Here is a 22,745-nt window from a genome sequence, read left to right on the forward strand (position 1 = left end):
GAAATAGGGCAGGAGGAAGCATGTACCTGTTTTGGCAGTGGAAGAAGCAGAACATCATGTACTAACATAAGAAGCCAGGGCGGCATCTGTCAATCAGAGATGTCCCAGTCAAATCAGGACAATTGGTGGGTGGGTGTTCCTCCAAAGCAAGCCCTAGTTGTTCAGCAGCTGAATAATGGCCAAACTGTTTTCCCTTTCAGCAGCTGCTTTTGTACACTACGCCTTCACAAACGATGATCTAGGTCAGACTGCTGTGCCTTTATTTGTGCGATATCATATATATATGTACACAAACACACACACGCAATCCCATTGTTCTCAGTCAGTGAGTAATTTGGTGGAATCTTGCTGTGAGTTTCATTATTATTCAGCAGCAGATAAAGATGACATGGGATGGGGGGGGGAGAGAAATCACAATGACACAACTTCACAGTGCTAGACTTAATGCAAATAAGCTGGTGCCAGCCCTTAGAAAATATCCTTGGCTGTGTTTATAGCTTTTCGGCAGGTCACCTAAATCAGTATTGTTGTTTTTTAATGTTTCCCTTCCTTTCTACGTTTACAGTCCTAATCCCTAATAATGCTTCACAAATCAGAAGCTTTATCATATAATCCTTCTTTACTTAAATCTGCTCTTCGGTCTTAATGAATGAAACACCTTGGGTTGCTTCTTCTCATGTTGTGTTTTTGAACACCAGGAGTTTTCTTGAACATCATTCCCAGGCTGTAATGTGCAGAACATATTAGGGAAAGGGCTGCAGCTTTTCAATAGTAGATCATTTGCTTTGTGTGTCGAGGACCGGCCACCCACATGAAGATAAGAAAGACACAAGAACACATGTATTTGGATTAATGGGCTAAATAAGGCCACAACTTTATTGGTTGCAGCATGTGAGAGGTATTGGCTTAGGCAATGGATCAGACAACTATACATGACAGCATCCCATTCAGCAGGGGGTCAATCGAGGGTTAACAGCCAATGGGAGGAGCTTGCTGATGCAAATACAACTGAAAGCTTCCCCAGGCATCACCAGGGGTTGTGCCATGGCCCTAGCCACCAGCAGGGCATCGGAAGGGATCCACGACCACCGGATTCCTTTAACGGAATACCCAAACAAGGGAAGGGGTAGGCAATGGCCACAACCTGCCCTCCAACACATTGCACAAATTCCAATGCCTAACCGCCAATACCCAAAAAGTTGTGACGATTTGCTATGAGGTAGGCGAAAACCAAGAGGCTAGTGCCAATTTGCCAAATGGATAAAATTCCTACCAGGACCCCTGGGCAATGAAGGCAACGAACCGAAGTCCATAGCAAGGTCAAAAAGACAGAATTGACCTAAAGGGGTGGGAGATCCAAAGGAAGCAGGAAGCCAAATGGGGCCCCAGCGCCACCGCGGCCACATAAGCATGGCTAAACCCTGCCCACAGCCAGCCCTATTGGCTGTCTGCTGGGCTTGGCACGGCAGCTAAGGGAAGGCTGACGCAGGGGGCCAAATACGCCCCCCTGCTGATGCGGGAGCCGGTTCCTGCACACAACTCCTCCCCTCTGGGAGGAGGAGAGGTCTTGCAAGAAGAAAGCCTGTGTTTCATTTGTAGGTCTGGAAAAGGTTGGTCCTAAAACCCAAGAGAGCTGCGGCCAGTCGGTATAGACATATTGAGGTAGCTGCGCCAGGGTCTTCCTCAGCAGCTTCATATATTCTTATAATAGGGAGATTGTGAGTGCTAACATGCATAGTCCCCATGCTGTGTCCCCCTCATGCGGTTTTGGTGGGGTACATACATGAGTATCTATGTAATATGCCCATACTGAGTGCAATAAATTCCAATCTGTTAATCAGTTCCATCTTGAGGTTTGAGCCGTGCTATTCCAGTCAGCAAATTTGTTCTTTTAGTTGGGGTATGCTTTTATGTCTGAATCTCATCTCTGTGTGTAAATTTTTTGGCTGCAATTAATTCTTTTGATGATGCTTTTGAATGGATGACCTGTTTCAGCTCTGCCTTCTTCATTGTCACTAGAAAAAAAAAACTCCCTTTGAAATTAGAGTAATGGATTAATTCTCATTTTAGGAGTTTTCTACCTCCCACCCTTTTGTCTCTCAAAAATGTATTAGCACCTTTGTGCCAGACTTCCAAGAGGAGCCATACAAAGACATTAGTTTCAAAAATTTGCTCATCTTTTCGGACACAGCATAAACAGGTTTTTGTGTGGTAATGGCTAATGAGCCAATCAATAGTGCATATTTCAAATTAGTTTTTTAATGGATAAGTACTAGATCTAGACTTATTATGTAATTATGCTACTGGGGAGGCATCAGTACTTTGAGACAATCACTTTGTATTGTCCGTGAGCTCTGTCATTTGCATTTGTAGTGCTAGCTAAATTTATTTTTGCCACAGAATTGTAGAGTTGGCAGGGTCCACAAAGGTTATTTAGTCCAAACCCCTGCAATGCAGGAATCTTTTTGCCCAAGGTGGGGTTCGAACGCACAACCCTGAGATTTAATGCTTTAATGACTGAACTATCCGTCATACCTAAGAAAAATATTTGTGTTTCTCTAGATGTGCCAGAATGTGGATTGATAACCAACTATGGTTAGGCACTTTTAACTGATATCAGTGGTAGAGAGTTGTAAGAATATGCTTAACTCTTCACTGCAATAAATGGGATTTAAGACTGTTTCAGTTTGGCTGGCTCATCCCCACAATTTACATTAATACACTGGGGCAAACTCATTTTTTTTGCAATGCAAGAGGTGGAGGAAATAGAAGTAGCAACCACCATCTGTTGCAAATGATACAAGCTACTGTAATAAATTGGACCATTATATAGAGAGTATTATACTGTACAAGAATAATCAGAAATACACTTACTCTTGTTTTCTTATGGTCACATAATAAACATGGGTTTACCCTGTGTATGCAGCAGGGAGGGTACCTTCATCAAGAGTACAGCATGAGCACAATGGGTTGAATCATCTCTGCATACTATGGTCCTGATCCCAACTGGCTCTGCCCTATGAGGCTGCTATTTAACTTCAAAAAACTAATTGCATCAATTGCATTCATGGATTTAACATCAGATCTAATCTGGAACTGAAAAGCAGCTCTACAGACTTCTGGGATGTGAAGATGGTCTATGATAAAATTGTGTTTTAAAAGACAAAAGCATTCCCAACACTCACAACACCTACACCCACCCACATACATACATATGCACAAACACACACAGTTTCCAATATACTCAGAAACTGAGTGTGAACTATAAAGGACAGATTATTTTGCTTTAGTTTTTGCATACTTTCCATCAACAACCAATAATGGCTTCTATCCGGGGCAATATATTTGTCTAGTTGAATTATATTTATGTTTACCAGTGTGGCTGTTCGTGTATTATTATTATTGGATTTACCCCATGTAAGCGAATCATCTTTGCACTAAGCAAATGACGGAGGAATCTGCTGCATCAAAGGGCACTGTCACAAAATGAAATTCTGTTCTGTGGTCTCTCCAGAATGATTTTTGTGTGTGCGTGCTGGCCTAACAGCAAACATGAGCCAAACTGTGAATAGATAGGGAATATAGGCTGATGCCAACTCTACAAAAATAATGGAGTATATTTGTCATCATTGTGAGCGTGTTACCTGTTTGGAAAATACACATAGCATGAATTAGCTCTAAACTGGACTCAAATAGCATACAGAAGGCAAATGATCATACAGAAGAAACATTAAATATACTGAAAACAATGGTAGGATAAATCATTAAAATCCAACAGGGTGATGAGAAGAACAAATGCATCATTCTAGGCTGCATAGCATGCAAAAAGCACAAATTTTATTTACCAGCAGTAATAGTGCTGTTTCAATTATTTAATGACATGTTGGCACAAAACTAAAATTAGAAATAAAACATCAGACCAGCACACAAAATAAAATAATTAAAATAAATTCCATCCCTTTCCTTACATGCAAGAGAATGGGAATGAAAAGTAAATACTGGCAGAGCAATGCATTAGTTTGCTTTTGAAGGTGACTGCAGTGCTTAAATTCTATCAACACTGGAAGAAAAAGCTGAGACAGAGCAACTTACAACAGTCTTGTAATGAAGGCTCAGTATTGTTCAGTAATGAAAGCAAAGGTAATAACAGCCCAGTGTGGTTATAACCATGTTGGAGATAGGTGTGCTGAGACTGAGAGCATGGCTTATCAACAACAAGGTCTCTCTGCCTTTAAATAAATGGGGAACAAAGAATGCTGGGATGGGACTTTTCCGTTAACCAGTGTGCATGTTAGCGATGGATGCTGGCGGAAAATCCTGGTATTTTAATGTATTCTGTTACTTGCATACAAGACGAACTGAAAGGGGCACACACACAAAAGAAAGGAACAGAATGTTGCAACAAACCAGTTTTTGAAGTGAAAGACAGAAAATCTAGATGGAAATGCAGAAGAACGGAATGGCAGAACAAAACACAGGGGAGAGTCATGCCATAAAATAATTTCACAATGGAACATAGGAAATTCACCAACTCCTAGTGAAAACAATGGTGGCATTAGATTCAGATGGAACTTGAGTCAAGAGAATTAGGTGTTAGCTTTCCCAAGCTGTCGTAAAACAAAAATAAATATGCAAAAGTTACATAACTTACATTTTTATTGGATGCATAGGGTGCACTGGAAGATATGTTTAGAAACAAACAAAAGCAAAGTAGGATGCTATAGATAAGCTTGCCACTGTGCCACATATCATTTTATATGGCTTTTGGTGGAGGTGTAAGTGTGGCTCAATACTGACAGATGCAACTGTCAATTTTAGGAGCCTGCAGTGATCCATTTTCTTTTCTCTTTTACTTTTCTGTCTTTCCCTATAATTTCCTTGTATTTTTCTTTCTTTCAATCTCATCCCTTTCCTTTCTCTGATTAAGCTTTCCACACCCACTACTGACCTCACACACGAAGAGCCGTAACCACTGTTGTTCCAATCCAGCAAATGTCATCATCAGAAAACTGTTTTGCCATGCAGACTAGCCCTATAAGTGAATAGTGAGTGTGAGGGGTGGGATCCTACATATGCAGGATTTGAACTATACTAAGTGGATTAGAACTTAAGCTTTAAAAGTTTATTTATTTTTTATTTTACTTTTTACTTAATTGTTGATAAACCACATTATACATGCTTAATACACAAAAATACAAGATAATGATCCAAACATAAAAGCAAATGATCAAATAAAGATATAATGGAGACATTCCTGAGGACCTTAAGAAATCATATCCAACAATATTCCTGGCTTCTCTATCCTCTGGTTTTTCTTCAGATCATATAAATATATTGCTGTTAAAAATCAGTTAAAATCTAAAAACATTATACACATCATAAGATAAAGGTTTGCCGATACATTAGAAACAAATATGCCAATGCAGACAGGAGTAATACCCCCCCCCCTTTTTATTTTTCTTTAAAATTTTATTTCACTACAACTTCTATTTGCTAAAGACTGTGCTAAAGGCTCCCTTTGATATGACCAAATAATCCAAACTGCCCAGGTGTGGGGGAAATGATTTTTTAGTTTGTAACAGCTTGTGTTCCGATCCATTCTGACTTCTTTCTGTCCCAAGTCTTTCTCTTTTAACTCTTTGCATCATTCACCCATGCCTGATATTGTATAAGAAGCTTATGTATGGGTATCCAATTGGCTAGGAAGTTTAGAGGAATTTTGCCCTGATGCAGCTAGGGGACATACATGCTTATCTTTATCTGGATGATGGAACTAAATGCACAATCAAGTTCTAAACTTGCAGCTCCTCTCTTGGTCCAGCTGCCTGGGCTGTGTATGTGGAGTCCTGTTACAAAATCTACAGTGGTGTTGTGAAGGAAAGGAGGAAAGATGGATTTAATTCCAGCGGCTTCCCCTCCCCAAACAGCTAATCAATGTGCCAAGCAGCTAATCAATGTGATTACACCTTTTCCAACAAAGCTGCACAATCATAGCCCTGACTGCTGCACACACATTCGGCTGAATCGAAGCCATTTTGCTTAATTGTTCCAGAGAGAAAGAAAAAGCAACATATGAAAGATAAGACTCAGAAGACTTCTTCACCGTTATCACCATCATCCCACCGTTTCCTCAGGCAGTGATCCTGTTTTTGGAGCCAGTTTCACAATTCCTCAAATGCTTGGGTTTGGCAGCACTTCTAGCGATGTCCTCTTTTTCTTGCTAAGGCTTGCATGAGGAGCGAAGAGGTCCAAATTTCTGAAAGAAATCCTCCTCAGCACGCACCAGAGCTTCTTCATCGATGTAGACAGCTGCTCTCCTGGAGGCCACAAAATACTGCACTTTCCTCAAGTTCCACCCTAGCACATATTTTAACCAGCCGCAGACTGCAGCTGTGGACCTGCCAACGCCTGCATTGCAATGAACGTAGACATTGTGCCCGTTCTCCAGTAGCCCGTGGAGGAGACAGACAGCCTGAGGCAACATTTGGACTCTACCTAGAATTAGAAACAGGACAACTGTCAAATGCATGACAACCTCACACTCACAAGTTAGAAACACTGGTAGTGGTTTGTGTTGTGTCATATTTAGCTTGTGAGGATTTTCACTGGTGAAACATGATTGCTCTTTTACCTTTGTGAACTGTAATTAAATAACTGCTTTACAGTGACAGGTCAGAGACTAGCAGAAACAGCAATTGATCAGGAGTTCTTCAGCTTGTGTGTCCTCAGTCTAATACCTATCTAGGACTCTGACTACAGTTCACATAAGTTGCTTAATGCTACTGACACTCGTGATCCTTAAAGGTATAGTTGAGTGTGTCGTCTGAACCTGAGTTTGTGGGTAAGCTTTCTCTTTTCTAACCATGAGTTGTAGCCAACCTTATTTTGATGTACAGTATAGCCTTCCTGATTACAATTCTATGTATAAGAAAACACAGGGCATGAAGGGCTAAAAGTAAAGTCTAAGTTGGACAAAAGACACAGGTAAAGAAAGAGAAACAGAGACCTCAAAAACTGATTATATATAATGAATGTGTTCACCCCAATGCAGAGGCAGTGTTTTGCCTACACAAACAGGTTTTGGTATGCAGCTGTACTGCTGTGGGATATGATAGGTCACTGTGTGCAGGAACAAGCATCCAGCAACTGCCCATCTGTATTTTGCCCCCATATTTTGCCAATGCTGCTCCATAATCAAATACTTCCTTGTTTTCCATACTTCCACTTAACATATAATGCAACAGTCTTCTAAGAAGGCTGTAAGTAGAGAGATTTTCTCATTCCCTTTGTCCTGTTTTCCAGGGTGATCCTTTAATAAAAGATTCAGCCCAACTAATAAGGATGGAGAAATCTAATTCCCTCTGCCAACGAGAAAATTGGAAGAAAAATGTAAGCTAAGGAAGAGGGCAAAAAACCTTTATAGCACCCACTCCTTGAAATGGCCAGTGTAACTTGACACTGCCCTTTGGCAACTGCCTGGAGGTTGGTTCTAATGATGTGGAGAAGACCAAACTGTTCCTTTTGAATTGGGAAAATAATGTGTTCACAAGAGGTAATAATGAACTACTTTTTGTTGTGACTGTAACTCAAGAACATATGAAAACTGCACATACTAAAAAATAATAATATGGCAATAGCCAGACTTTATACATTGAAGTCATTTCATAAAGGCCACCACCCACTCTAGGTGGCTTTTACCTGAAGTGGAGGGATGAGGGTGTGTGGGTGGGATTAGGGTTGATGACTCTTCATTCCCTTTTGCCTTCTTGCTTCTCTTACAAGAGTGACTACTACCCTGTGCACTTCAACTATCCCAAGCACTCAGATTAACAATAAATATTAAAAATTGCCTTACATCCCAACTATGATCTCCAACATGACATTTTGTTAAGGGTGATGGAAATTGTAGATCTGAGAGGTACTCTACAGTTCCCATGATTCTTTTTTTGGGGGGGTGCTTTAAATTGGCTTTAGATGGTTTTCATGCAGTTTTAATCTCCAGGTAAGAACTGGCCTTTTTCAGGGCGTCTGGGGCACTTTGAATTTGAAGTGATCCTCCTGCTAGGTTTCTTTCTTTTGTTGGCTCTTGTTCTTTTGCTTACTGCTGGCTAATTTAATTTTATTAATTGCTATTAAGTTGTAGTTGTAGTTAATGTTTTCATTGTGTATTTTTTCATCTTTCATCGCTAGGCACTTCACAAGTCCTTTTGGTTCAAAAAGGCAGGGCACAAATATTGTAATAGGTAGTAAATAAATTTTAAAAATGTTCAAGCACTGTGACTTGGAACAACACAAACATGAAGACCATTATGGAAGTATATTGATTTTGCCTAGAAGCTATTCCTGGAACATTAAAAACAAAAGTGTAATTGTCTTCATCACAAAGTAATTTGAAATTCATGAGGGGTAGCGATCTAGTGTGTTGCATCAGAAGCCTCAGATTTTTGTGACATGAACTTTTGTGGGGAGCAGCATACTTCCGATGCATTAAAGTCACCAGCATCAAATGTGATTCTTTGACTTTTTGGGCACATCTAGTTCCTGAGGCAAAGGGTAATATTTGATGTGAGTAGGGATGGGTGAATATTTCCGTTTCAGTTTCTCTGGTACTAATTTTCCAATTTTAAGTTCAGGTTTCCACATTCCCGCATCAACTTGCAAACCTTTTTTAAAAAAAGAAATCATCCTGAAAACTCACCAGCATTGTAGTGTGACTTTCTCCTAATATACACATTTTTGCATGCATTTTTGCAAAGCAATTTCCCCTAACATAATGCATTTTGGAATATTATTTTCCACTGATATATTACTCTAATATATACATTCTTGTACACATTACTTGGCTGGAAAACTTTACTGCAAAATTTAGAGAAGTATAAATTTTGAAGGGTGGCTCTGTTTTGCTTCATATTAGATAGATTTGCATTAAATGTGAAATGAATACTTTCCCCTTCCACATCCCTAGATGGGAGAAAGTGTGTGCTACCTTTGAGATCAATTGTGATGGTGTACTTGTTTATATATGTGGGGAAACTTCAGATTATGAAATAAATCCCTGTATATTTTGAATACTACTGATAAAAGCAACTTTTAATTTATTGGGTATATATGATTGCTTATCTTCATTATCATCATCATCTTATTATTAATCTCAGTAATAAGGATAGAGCTTTCTTTCAGGTACTGTTGAACATCAAGTGTATTCAGCGTATTTTGAGATTGCTCAATGCAGTTAAGAACAAGCACAATTTAAACAAGTTTTTATATATGAGAGCTGCTTGCTAAATCCATAGAACACTCTGATCTCTATCTCTGGGCATATGGTGTGCCATGGCAGCAAATTGCCTGGAAGATAACAGCAAGTAATTTGTGAAGCCGTGTGAAAGCTGATGCTAACCTTTCACACAATGCATATCTTTTCCTGAATGTTTTTCTTCTTCTTCAAGTTATTCTAACTCATGGCAGAATGTGAATATTACCTTCAGTACTCATGTCTGGTGTTGGCATCCAGACATAAGCAAGGCCTTCTTCTTTATACAGCTTCATGAGAACTTCTGGACTCATAGGTTCAGGATAGCGATTACATCCCCAGGAATTCTGAACAACGTCCCATTCAGTCTGGAAGTTCATTACAGCTGTAATGCCCAACTCTCGTTTTAGCTTTACGGTCACATGCTCCACTTGACGAGGGCAACTTCCTAACCATATATTTGGCAAAATTCTGTAAAAAAAAAAAAAAAACTTTCTATAAACCAGTAACATGATATAAATACATAGGAAGGACATGATGGGTTTATAGCTGCAATAGCAGGACACCTATGCCGCCTGTCCTATGTATTTATATTGCTGTACAGCTGGGGTGGCTAACCACTTTTGGCTCAAGATCTGCACTGACAGCCAGCCAAAGTATGAATGGCTGAAGTGTGCATGGCCCACACAGTCACTTGCTGGGCAGAGAAGGAATGGCAGAGACTGCCTCCCCAACCTGACCCTCCCAGTTCAGAATTACAACAGGGGTTTGAGGGAGGCCACAGCTCAGAAGCAGATGAGTGGGAAAGCTGGGAAATAATGGGAGAGGAGGAGGAAGAGGAAGCACCAGGAGGGCAACAGTTGACAGACACAGTGTCTTTAGAAAGTATTCCAGCCCCCCCCCGAACCTGGAGAGCCTTGAAAGTAGGAGAGCAAAGGGCTCAGAAGCAAAGGGCCCTCAGTGCCACCCATAGGGGAGATGATGACGAATGAGGAAGTGGGAGAAAAAGGGGGCGGAGAGTCACTCGAGACAACACCATTATTCTAAGAGGCTGCATCCCAAGCCTTTCTCTGTCAATATTGAATAAAAAAGCAGGTGGTAAGAACTTTTCCTTGTCTTATCCGTTCCCGGCAACCTGCCGTAGGAGTTGTTTCCTCTGCCCCCTGACACTTGCACACATGCTCATTACATGCTCACTCAGGCTGGCAGACTCGTACACACATTCAGGCAGGTCGACACACACATTGAGACAGTGCTGGTGGGGAAACGGAGGCCGTTGCTCTCCACAGACATCTCACCGGTGTGGTATGTCAAATTCTGCCTGAACAGAGTTTGGAATGGGGTAACTTACACCAGCATGCCTTATGACAGTGGAATTGACCCCAGCTTTTTACAGTTAGGATTGCTGTGTGAGTCTGCAATAGGATTAGTTTGGATATTATAAAGCAGGATACAGTGTCCCATTGATTATCATTTGTGCTCCATTAACACTAACAGTATTCTAGCAGCCATTCATTCAGAAGGAAAACAGTGTTCTTGACATCAAGAGCTAACAGCTTTAGAAACTCTCAAAGAAAGTCTTTCTACATTTGCAGCAGAAAAGCCTTTTATATGGATAATTGATGTGAGCACTACAATATGACATACTTGTTAAACAAGCACTCTGTCATGAGGACTGCCAGCATAAGTTATAATAGCAATTTTTACCATTCTGTTTTTACAAAATCTGCCTTAAAGAGTTGGTTCATTTGACTGTGCTTTAATGAGAGAAGTTTAATTCCTCCATTAAATTTATCTCTCTAGAATGTGTGGGCTCTGCTTCCACATAGTAGTAACAAACGTATTAAATACTGAATATTCTCCCTCTATAAGGTAAAGCCTCTATTAATAGCAAAACAGACTGTGCTCAGTTGAAATACTGATTGTACCAACCCAGTATCAGGACAACTGTAGCTCAAGTAATAAATCAATCAAATAACTGGTGGAAGTTATGAAACATGCTATTGTTTGCGATGTTTGTTGTTGTTGTTTTAAGCCTTCAGTAAGACCTTCCTTTTACATATAAATCATTGGGGTCAACAATACCTCACTACATTATTTACTTATTTTTACATTGCCTCACACTTTTCCTCTGAAAGAGCTCAAAGTGGCATAAACAATTCTCCTCCTATTTGTTTGTTTATTTTATATTGAAATGTAAAATCAAGCATAGAAGAAAACCATCACATAAAACAGATGGAAAATATTGAAGCAGAGACAAAGAGGGACCATAGCTTTCAGTAATACATTCCAGACTTTTGATACAATAGAAATTATAACAAATATATATATATATAAACACCATTGATATGGTTAACCCTTATATTCCAAGGAGATGAGCTTCATTTTCAGTTAACGTTAGTTTGTAAAGCTCTGCACATCTTCCTGTTTTACTATATTATCCACAGCCATTTATAGACGGGGTAGGGTGAAATTGGTTATGTTCTGCATTATTAACGTAAACAATAAAATCTTATCAAATAGAAAGAAATTTGACCTTACCTGTTTGTCTCATGGTTCTTAGTTTATATGATCATTTTTAAAGGGCTGATTCCCTACATTTGTGTACCAAGAAGAAATATCTGTTCGAGCGATAGACTCGTAATCTGGTGAACCAGGTTCGCGTGTCCGCTCCTCCACATGCAGCTGCTGGGTGACCTTGGGCTAGTCACACTTCTCTGAAGTCTCTCAGCCTCACTCACCTCACAGAGTGTTTGTTGTGGGGGAGGAAGGGAAAGGAGATTGTTAGCTGCTTTGAGACTCCTTCGGGTAGTGATAAGGCAGGATATCAAATCCAAACTCCTCTTCCTCCTCCTCCTCTTCTTCTTACTGTCACAGCAACCCTGTGAAGTAGGTTAGGCTGAGAGACAATGACTGTCCCATGGTCATCTAGAGAGCTTCATGGCTGAGTGGGGATTTGATCCCTGGTTTCCCAGATCCTAGTCCAACACTTTAACCACTACAGTATGATCTCTATAATGTACAAAACGCTACACAAATGGTATGGGGGGGGGTTCTAACTGACCTCAGAGTTTTTAATCACAAAAAGTGTTTTCAAAACTTCTTTGATTGAAAGTTGGCATTAAGTCTGGCAACCTGGTGAAGTGAGGGTGCAGGCTACTTACAAACATTTGTAGATTTGACTGGGGTCTCAGTGATCTCACCCACCAAAAGCTGAATTAGTAGGTTTTGTGCAAATTAATGGGTGGGGAGGTTCACAAGGAACATTCTAATTTTTGGGGAAAAAATGTTTCAACAATTCAGATTTGTAAAGGCATTTTATAAACCTGTGGGGTACCATATGTTCATTTTTTCCCTCAGTACTGTTGAGGAATGCGGTAGAGTTGACCTCAAATGCCATGATAGTAAAAACATTGGTGTATGTGTGCCTCGTGGCAATTTTCACCTCAGCACGGCAGAGACCTACCCAGAACATGGAGTTGTGAAAGAGTGACACAAAGGTTTATTTTTTTCAGTGCTGTTGGGGTGTATTTGACCACACTTGTTGATGGAGGATGAAATTGTATATTTTAACCAGAGGGCCATGGAAAACCAACATTCATATGATGTATAATCCTTGTTCATTATTTTCTTGTTTTTAGAAGTGTAGATGCCAAATCAAGCAGAAGAAATAAAGGCATTTTCACCCTTGTGGCATCTGTTCCTGTTCCCTGAGCCTCATGTGAAATCCAAAAACTGATGTGGGAACAAGCTTCATGCACCAGACATTTAAAATTAAGTTCAGATCCTATCTATAGTCCATTTGGTCATCTCAAGTCTACAGTGTCACAATGGCTCCCGACAACTTGTCTTTCTCTTATGAGTTCTTGAGAAGCTGTTTGAGTAGCAACTATCGTTTTCTATACTTGACAAAGTAACAGGGCAATGCTAGGCTTATCCTTGAGTTAGAATCAGAACACTAAGGAGCAGTATATCCATTATAGAGACGAGGAAAAGAAAAACAAACTGTGAATGACTCACACTTCTAATTTCCCTCCTTGCAGTATAACATGAGCAGTGGGACTTAGGGATTTATCCTCTGATAAGATTCACAAGCCCCAAATAACTACTGGAGCTTAGAGCTCTCACAGTGAATGAGATCTTCAAGTCCCACTTTCCATATAATAGGGGACGTGAGGAAGTGTGTGGGGCAAAGAAGCACAAATAGTTGGTGTTCTTTTCCACCTCTGTATAATACAGAAGTCAGTTCTGTCAAATGTGGGCAGGACAAGAGGCCTACAAAAACGAGTCATGCATATCAGAGCGAGTCAGGCCAACAGAGGGTAAAGGATGGTAAAACTGTCTGGACCTGAAGTGCAGCTGAGAATATGATCTACCCACTGTGACTCATGCCTCCTCTTATATTGATTGGAAATGGTCAAAGAAGCCTGCCCCAAAGCCAGTGATACCCCTAGGAGATAGAAGGGTAAGTAGCCATTTGATCCTGAGTACCCATGAAGACTATTTTACAAGGTGACACAAAGAGGTGGAGGGAACGTTCTTTCATATGTGGTGGACTTGTAAAAGGGTAAAAGAGTATTGGGAAATGATCCATAATGAATTGAAAAAAAGTACTTGAAAGTACTTCCCCTACAAAACCAGAATCCTTTCTGTTGGGGATAATTCAGACTGAAATTCCCAGGTGTCAAAAATAGGTTATTTATGTATGCTACTACTGCGGCCCGTGTTTTGTTAGCCCAAAAAGTGAAAACAAGTGAGGTCCCAACAAAAGAAGAATGGCAACTTAAGTTGACAGAATACAGTGGTACCTCGGGTTAAGAATTTAATTTGTTCTGGAGGTCCGTTCTTAACCTGAGGTACCACTTTAGCTAATGGGGCCTCCTGCTGCCACTGTGCGTTTTCTGTTCTCATCCTGAAGCAAAGTTCTTAACCCAAGGTACTACTTCCGGGTTAGCCGAGTCTGTAACCTGAAGTGTCTGTAATCTGAAACGTCTGTAACCCGAGGTACCACTATATGCACAACTCGCAGACTTAACATATAGAATAAGAGAACAAGAAGAGCATACGTTTAAAGAAGATTGGAAAATGTTTACTGAATACATGGGAAATAATTGTGTACAGCTGAAAACTCTAGCAGCATTGATAAATTCAACAGTGTAAACGAATTTTGATGGATGCAACAACGGAATGGTATAGTTTTTGTAAAATATGCAGGGATTTATGATATGTAAAATGAACCATGGAAAGAGAAGGGAAGTCATTGATATCTTAAGAATGTAACATGAGTATTTTAAATTGTAAAACAGAAAACTTAATAAAATTATATACAAAAAAACACACACTATCTTACAAGGATTTCCACTGACCTGGCATTCTCATGTAAGGACTTGACAGCAAATTATTCAGCATGAATCTAGACTCATTTTTTCTAGATTTTTCTCTAATCTTGGGTTTTTATGTATGTTGTGTGGGGAGGTTGATAAAAAACCAGTATGGAGGAGGATATCTCTTCCCCTCAAGACTAAGGAGTAGGCCAGGTTCTGGAAGTCTGTGGCAATTTGAAAATTGAGCCAAAAAGAGCAGAGGAAACATGGGATCCTGGGAAGTCACTTTTACAGAGTGTTTCTTCTGTCAGAAGATTTTAATTAGTTTAAAAATGCCAAAGCACCAAATGCTTGGATGACTCCCTTCCCACCTTTGTAGATTCTTAATTAAATTTGACAATTCACTCTAGATATAGCTGAAGCCACACATTCTTTTCATTTAATCAATACACACGTGAATCATCTTCTCACCCACAGAGATGTTGTGAGCCTAGAGCTGTAAAAGATCTTTGCTGTTTTGACACTATTCTGCACTGCACACAGCCACTCTGAAGCACTAAAAAATCAGCAGCCTCATAAAACTTGCTTCTAGTCTCATGAGCAACCCATCCCTGTCCAGAAGCCTTGTAAAAAGCAGCCCCATGTAAGCAGCCTTTAAGTGATGCATTTAACTTGCTTGCATCTATAATGAGGCACTATGTGGCCATCACCTATGGTTAAAAGCTAAATGCCTGCCAGAATTAAGCTACTTTGCAGAAGAAATTGGTAATAAAGTCACTCACCAGCCATTAAAGTTGTTTATACTGCTGATTTTGATTAGATGAAAGCCAATGTATTCTTTTCAAAAGCACAGCAATGAAGTCCTACTTAAACTCTGCTAAGTTGTCAAGAGAAACAGTTCACTCTACTTGACCAGTCATGTGCTGACTCAATCTCTTTGAAAGCCGCTTCACACTCTACATGGCAGATGTTCTTCCAGAGGGTTTGGCACATGTCCAAAGGGTGAACTTTACCAGTCTGATCATATGCAGCATCAGGTATGGCTGAATCCATTGATTTGAATGGGCACACTAACACTGCCTAGGATTTGGCTATGTTACATTGGAACATAGCTTATTAATGCACAATGGACGCATCAGGGAGCAATGACTAATTTTGGATTCCTGATCCATGCACTCTTTTTTAGATTCTCATTTTCCTTTCCGAGCTTCTGCTGCTCAATGGTACATAGTGCTCTGCCCCTTGCAGTGTTGAGCTCTCTGAAGGGAAAGAAGAGTGGTCTGGCACATTTGTTCAAAGGCGGAATTGAAAGAGGTGAGATAAAATCAGGTCCAAATTCCAAAGGGCAGTCCAGGCAGGTCAGAGGGAGAAGTAGGCAGTAGTGGGGCAAGGAGCAAAGAGAAACTTGCAGGATTTGGGAGCAAGCAGGAAAGGGCAAGGTCAAAGTGATCAAGTCTACATTTGATAAAAGCATACTTCATTTTATATGGTATGGGATAGGAAAAGATAGCGACTACTCATAGAGAAGAGGAGTAAACCAAGATAAAGAAATGGTAAGGCCAGGCCTTGGATCCCAGCAAACTTATGGATTTCAACAAGAGAAGCAACCATTCTGGTGGCTGGAAGGCACATGATTCACTATACACTAATCAGCATGTTATTCAAAATGGAAAGTCTCCATTTGCTTATCACCTGTTCTTAATTTATTTGTATACAAGCTTTTTGTTGAAAAGAAAATCTAGCTTTTACCTTTGTGTATGGTGACATTTAGCTTCATGCTTCTGTGCCACTACATCACAAGCGTTTTGTACACAATTATAGTAGCTCATTAGCTATAAAGACAGCTAAGACTAAGATACCTATTTTGTTTTTTCTGTTACTCTTTGGAATTACCCACTGCCTTGCGGGATATCTTCGGGAGAAGAAAATGCTAAGGAGTAAATCCTATATAAATCCAGAATGGAGTCCCTAAGACAGTTGGATGATGCCTTGCATGCCTTCTTCTGGCAACTCCTACAGCCAAGCTGATGCCAATTGTATTGCTCTGCTTTCCTTTGGACTACACCAGCAGGGCTGAGGGGAGAGTGCTGTCATCTGGGCAGCCCAGGACAGCCATACAAACCCCCAGGCTTGCGCCCTAGAGAGCTCACTTTGGTGAAACAACTTGGGAAGCTCATTTTTCATCTAAATTGTATAATTAGGAGGAGCAGAATTTTGTATTTATAATTTCTTTCTTATTTGCTACCGAAGCTGTACATTTTAAGACAATTCTACTCCAGGGCTTTTATATGGCAGAAATGAAATAGACTACAATACATTTTCTATGCTCATTTCCCTCTTTTTTCATTACTTGTGGCACACTGGTGAAAAGTAATTAAGCACTGGTAAATTTTCTTCTTAGATGTTATTTAGTCTACTTATTTGAGATCCTCACAAGGGAACAGACTTGGCAACTAAAAGGAGGCAGGCACCTTTTTATCACTGTTTAACACCACATTATATAGTGATATACAACAAGTTTGAAACCATGGAATAATAAGTGTTATGCCACCTGCTTATGAAACTATTCATGCTGAATTTAAGAGTCTGGTTTTCTGACCTACAAGGTGAATAGTGCATTATATTTACTACAACAGGCAGAAAAATGATTAAGCTGTCCGCCAAGACTCTTAGCAATTGCCAGGTAGCCCGTGGAAGGGAGTTTAGAAAATCCCAGAAGGAGCAGCATGAGTGATAATGGGTAGTTAATTAATTGGTCCATTCATTATAATAAAAGGACAATTCACTGATTGAATCCTGTCATTGTTCATTCAGGGATGGGGAACTTGTGGTCCTCCAGTTGTTGTTGGACTCCAATTTCATTAGCCACAGCCAGCATGGCAAATGGTCAGGAATGATGGGAGATGTGGTCTAAAAACACCTGGAGGGCCACAGGTTCCTTATTCCTTATATACACTAAAGTACAATCCTATACCCACTTACCTAGAAGTAAGGCTCGCTGAGCTCAATGAGACTTACTTCTGATATGTAGAAGATTGTGCTGCATAAGTCAGCTTGCTTCAGTTACAGGAAGGGGGGGGGAATCCCCAACATCAAGAACTGATTTGCAGAGTAGTTTAAACCACTGAGCCTCTTGGGTTTGCTGATTGGAAGGTCAGCGGTTTGAATCCCTGTGACGGGGTGAGCTCCTGTTGCTCGTTCCCAGCTCCTGCCAACCTAGCAGTTCGAAAGCACACACCCCCCCCAAGTGCAAGTAGATAAATAGGTATCACTCTGCCGGGAAGGTAAATGGTGTTTCCGTGCGCTGCCCTGGTTTTGGTGTTCCGTTGCACCAGAAGCAGCTTAGTCTTGCTGGACAGATGACCTGGAAAAACTGTCTGCAGACAAACGCCAGCTCCCTTGGCCTGTAAAGCGAGATGAGCGCCGCAACCCCAGAGTCGTCTGCAACTGGACATAACTGTCAGGGGTCCTTTACCTTTACCTTTTTATACATTACATAACAAGTTACCAGTAAAAATAAGCAATATTTTCCTAGCATCTTGAAAACTTGGAGTGCTAATAGTCTCCCCCACAATACCTTTATTCCTATCTTTCCACCTCAGTTGTCTGAACAAAGTGTAATTGATTTCTCTTTTTATAGGAAGGGGTTAATTTCACTCTCAAAATGATGAAACCCATTTTATCAACATGACCTCTTCCCTTGGATTTAATTTTAATGGGGGAAAAATGCATGTTCTGTCCGATTCATTTAGTCTTTTGTATCTATCAGGTATTTATAATTTTTGGTAAAAAGTTGTGGGGAGCGGGAGGGAGAATATGGAATGAGACACATCGTTCTGATTTTCAAGTCTTCAATGTTGCTTAGCCAGTAAAGAGGAAATGAAATCCATATTTCAAACAGGTTGGCAAACTGACAGAGCTCAATTTTTTTTATCGTGGTTCACAGAGATTTGAACAACATTTTTAACTGTTATAGGAGCTGTACATCAAGCCCCCTGAGTATCACAATAAAATCTCCCGCTGCATAGCATTAAAGCGGGGAAATGGGAGATTTTTCAAATGAGCCTCTTAAGTACTCTCTCTACAAGCACAGCCACAATTCAACTGTTTGGAATTTTGTTTTCTGCAGAAACAAAAGGTCTCTTGGGGAAAAAACTGCAATGATTCAGTAATGTTTGTTTACTTTTAAAAATAAGAAATATTATAAAAACTAAGCTATAGGCAAGGAATATGCAAGTTTTCTTCTGATAAACCATATATAGGCTTCTGAGCTAAAATATGAAAGTTGTAGATAAGCCTGAAACAATATACAGTCCAAAGACACAATAAGGTTGCATCGGTAGGATTCTGAAATCCATGAGGATTTGAAATTATGTTCTCTTATGATATATGAGGAGGTGGGGGGAAAGAGTCCCTGTGCTCTGACTGGGCCTGTGGGGTGCTAAAGTATTGTCCAGAGCAGAGAGGAAGGAGAAAGTACATTTATTTACTTATTTCAGAATAAATACACTCAAGGAATACTCAAGTGGTGTACAGGCACTACGGGCATATGCCTCTGGATTCACACGTAGCTGCAGCCAGCTAGGGAGGGGGAAGAAATTCAGATTGCACTTAAAGGTGAACCCACTTAATTCACATGTTCTGAAACACAACCATCCTTCGAAAATTCAATGACTTTTGCAACGCAATTCTCCAGCTAAGTGATGTGTACAAAAATGCATATATTGGGGTGAGTGTGCATTAAAATTCACATGTCTGAGAAAACAACATACAAAAATGTGTATATTAGGGGACGCAGCTAACCTAGAATCTCAGCTGCAAAGCACTCCGCTGGGGTGCCAGAAGACGTCCAAAGTGTGGATAGGTAACTGATGAGCTTGGCCTATGAAGTTTTGTAGCAAGTAACCAAGATTAAAAGGCTTTATCTATTCTAGAGGCTATCAGCAGAAACAAATGAGTAAAGTTGGAGGAACAGTCACTGTAATTGGAAGACTGTTGGGAAGAGAAAGTGTAATGTGAGAAACATGACTGGCTGCCTATCCTGGCTTGGAGAAGTGTCTGCAGACTGGATTCATGGGTGAGGGGAAATAAACTGTTATAGGTCTGTTTCCCCTAAACAAACCCCAGACAATATTTAATGAGTGGAATCAGTGAAGATTGGGAAGCATGTCTGACTTTATCTGAGATCCTGTGCAGTAGAAGCAATAGGGATGATGAAGGGGAACATTTGTTACCCATAGTGAGACATCTAGATGAAACAAAAATACTATAACAAGCCACGCTTTCAAGCCCTGGAACCATGAAAGGCAGATGGGTTCAGAGAGATGGAGGACAATTTGTATTTCATACAGTATTTTAGATACATACACACATACACACACACATATATATAGTGGTACCTCGGGTTAAGAACTTAATTCGTTCTGGAGGTTTGTTCTTAACCTGAAACTGTTCTTAACCTGAAGCACCACTTTAGCTAATGGGGCCTCCCACTGCCGGAGCACAATTTCTGTTCTCATCCTGAAGCAAAGTTCTTAACCCGAGGTACTATTTCTGGGTTAGCGGAGTCTGTAACCTGAAGCATATAGGCATATATACATATACATATATATATATTTATATATGTTGCACTCCTGTATACACTTGTTTGTGAGTATAGTGCTTAGCTCAGTAGGACTTCTAAGGAAGTTTCCATAGGATCAGGCTGCCAACTGGAGTATTTTTAAGACAACAGCTTACACAGTAATAACAACAGAAAACTTAGGGTGACATTACTTGACATTGCTTTACTCTTTTTTCCTTTTTTTGCTGCTCAGTTACTTACGTGGGATATTTAAATGATAAATGATGCACTAAATATATTTAACTTTCCTGAGCTATTTGAGTTCCAATGCTGTTTGGTCTGAAATCAATGGCAGAATTCCCACTGACTTCAAAAGGGACAGGTTAAACCCATTAGCATGCATTAAAAGCAACTCAAGTCTTGTTTCCCTATTTTAAATGAGAGCCTGTATCTAGACTCTCTTTAAAACTTACAATACAATCAATGACTTTGGCTCTGTAGCTCATTATTTTTTAGCCTTGTTACTGATGCAGTTGCTATTGAACTTCTAGGGAAAGAGAAGGGGAATTGGGCCTCAGAATTTAGTTCCAAAGGTAGAAATCCCAATAGATGCCATAGCTCTGTTCTTAATTAATTATTTAACCACAGGGCATCTTTTCAGCTTTCTACTCAAATGGCACAGCTCACTGAATTCCAGTTAAAAGTCGTCACTTTCTCCACCATAGTTCATGCTATAATTTAGCAATAAAAAATCACTCCAGGGTGACACTTAGCACACAGGTTATTTTTCTTTAAACAGCTGAATGGATTTCTTGCTTCTCTTTCATACTTAGTTCTCATGTACATACATACATATAAATATATATATTCCAGACAAAGCATTTTTCTTTTCAGAGGTATTTTAATAATTCACTGTTGACTTTACCTTTATTAACGATGATTAGAAGTTTTAATGGCCTTTATGAAACAATTAATTTTGTTACAGCAAGGCAAAGAGTCAAAGCTAACATAGCCACTACCACAATACTTGCTGTAATTGTTCTTATAAAATACTTATCGAAAAGATAAAAAAAATAAATCCAATGCATTTTGAGTATAATACTCTTCCATTTAGGGTAAGTAATAAAGCAATCTTGAAAATTACCGTATTTTTCGCCCCATAGGGCGCACCGGGCCATAGGATGCACCTAGGTTTTTTGGGGGGGGAGGATAAAGGGGAAAAAAATATTCCCCCCCCCAGGCGCGGGGCTGGGGCGGGGGAAGCCCGAGCTTCCCCTGACCCCAGCCCCCAGAACAGGCAGCTTTCCGCAAGCCTTGGGAGACCGGCATGACTTCCCGCCGGGCTCCCATGCCTTGCGGGTATCTGCCTGAAGCCCAAACCAGGTCGGGGAACAGCGGGATGGTGGCGCTGTGCCTCCCCGCTGTCCCCCGAGCTTGTGGGGCTGGCGGCGGGGAGAAGCTCGCTTCTCCCCGCCGCCAGCCTCCAAACCAGGTCGGGGAACTGAAGCCCGGGGCGCGCACAGCGCGCCCCGGGCTTCGAGATGCAGGCTGCTATCCGCAAGCCTTAGGAGCCCGACGGGAACTCCTGTGCGCACCAACCCCTCTCGCTCTCCAGGCTTCAGCGAAAGCCTGCATTCGCCCCATAGGACGCACACACATTTCCCCTTCATTTTTGGAGAGGAAAAAGTGCGTCCTATAGTGCGAAAAAATACGGTACTTATACCTGACTTCAAGGTGGCATTTCGAGTTAAGCTCATTATCCTTTCCCAAATGTTATATTTGAGGGACTGCAGCACCACACTGCACATATTCACGCCTGAATGGGTGACAGCTAGGCCTGCATGTGGGTCTATGTGTTGACAAGGCAACAAGCATTAGAGGGATGTTGGTGCTTGGGACCTGACTACATTTGTAGCGTGGTGGGGATCTGGAAGATCAGACATTATCCAAAGCTTGAATCTGAGTTGCAAACTATAAACTACCATACTGACCAGTTCATTTTCAGTTATTACAGCAATATTACAATTACACTGCACTTGATCCAGCAAGGGAAAACTATGTGCTGAAGAAAGGTTACATGCACATAGCCAGCATGGATGTGTATCTGCACGGTTATACTCAGCCGGTCACTTTCAATGCTCTTATTTTTTTAATGTATGACTGGAGCTGGATCAAGGCTGTAGGATTGGGTAAGGAGTAAGAAGAGATGGGCGGAGGAAGGGGGTGCGGTGGGGGTGGGCTGCCCTGGGTGTTACCACTGGAGGGTGACAAAATGCCGGGCGGCACTCACCTCGGGACCTGCAGCGCGCCTGCTTCACACATCTCTCCTGCGAGTGACGCGGTGGCTTGGGCACCCACAGGCCCAAACGGTCCGCCCCCCCTCCCCCAGCTGTAGGGCAGCTGAGTGGGAGGAGGCAAGCAGACTCCTTGGAGGCCCCACGGAGCATCCTGCCCCAGCTCGCCCCGCCCCCCAGGTGGGTTGCCCCACCCCTGGGCGCAAGGCACACGCGGCGCCCAATCAGCTTGCTCCGCCACTGTATGAACCCCAACTTTCAAAGAGCATATTTAGAAAAATCTAGATCACTTCAAAAAGTCACATTGTAATACA

At 41.0% G+C, this 22,745-nt stretch overlaps 1 protein-coding gene across 2 annotated transcripts in view; it reads right to left on the minus strand.

Moving 5' to 3' along the window:
* Window positions 1-4,666: 4,666 nt before the first annotated feature.
* Window positions 4,667-22,745, minus strand: part of EPM2A (EPM2A glucan phosphatase, laforin) — a 33,560-nt gene continuing 15,481 nt past the window's right edge. For both annotated transcript variants that reach the window (XM_081186318.1, XM_081186319.1), the window contains exons 3-4: window positions 9,480-9,721; window positions 4,667-6,495 (exon numbers count right to left, since the gene is read on the minus strand). In XM_081186318.1, the coding sequence (XP_081042444.1) occupies window positions 6,221-6,495; window positions 9,480-9,721 (517 nt within the window). In that variant the 3' untranslated portion in view covers window positions 4,667-6,220. The remainder of the gene's footprint in view (window positions 6,496-9,479; window positions 9,722-22,745) is intronic.

Source organism: Podarcis bocagei, assembly GCF_964188305.1.
Source record: "Podarcis bocagei genome assembly, chromosome: 3".
Classification (NCBI taxonomy): domain Eukaryota; kingdom Metazoa; phylum Chordata; class Lepidosauria; order Squamata; family Lacertidae; genus Podarcis; species Podarcis bocagei.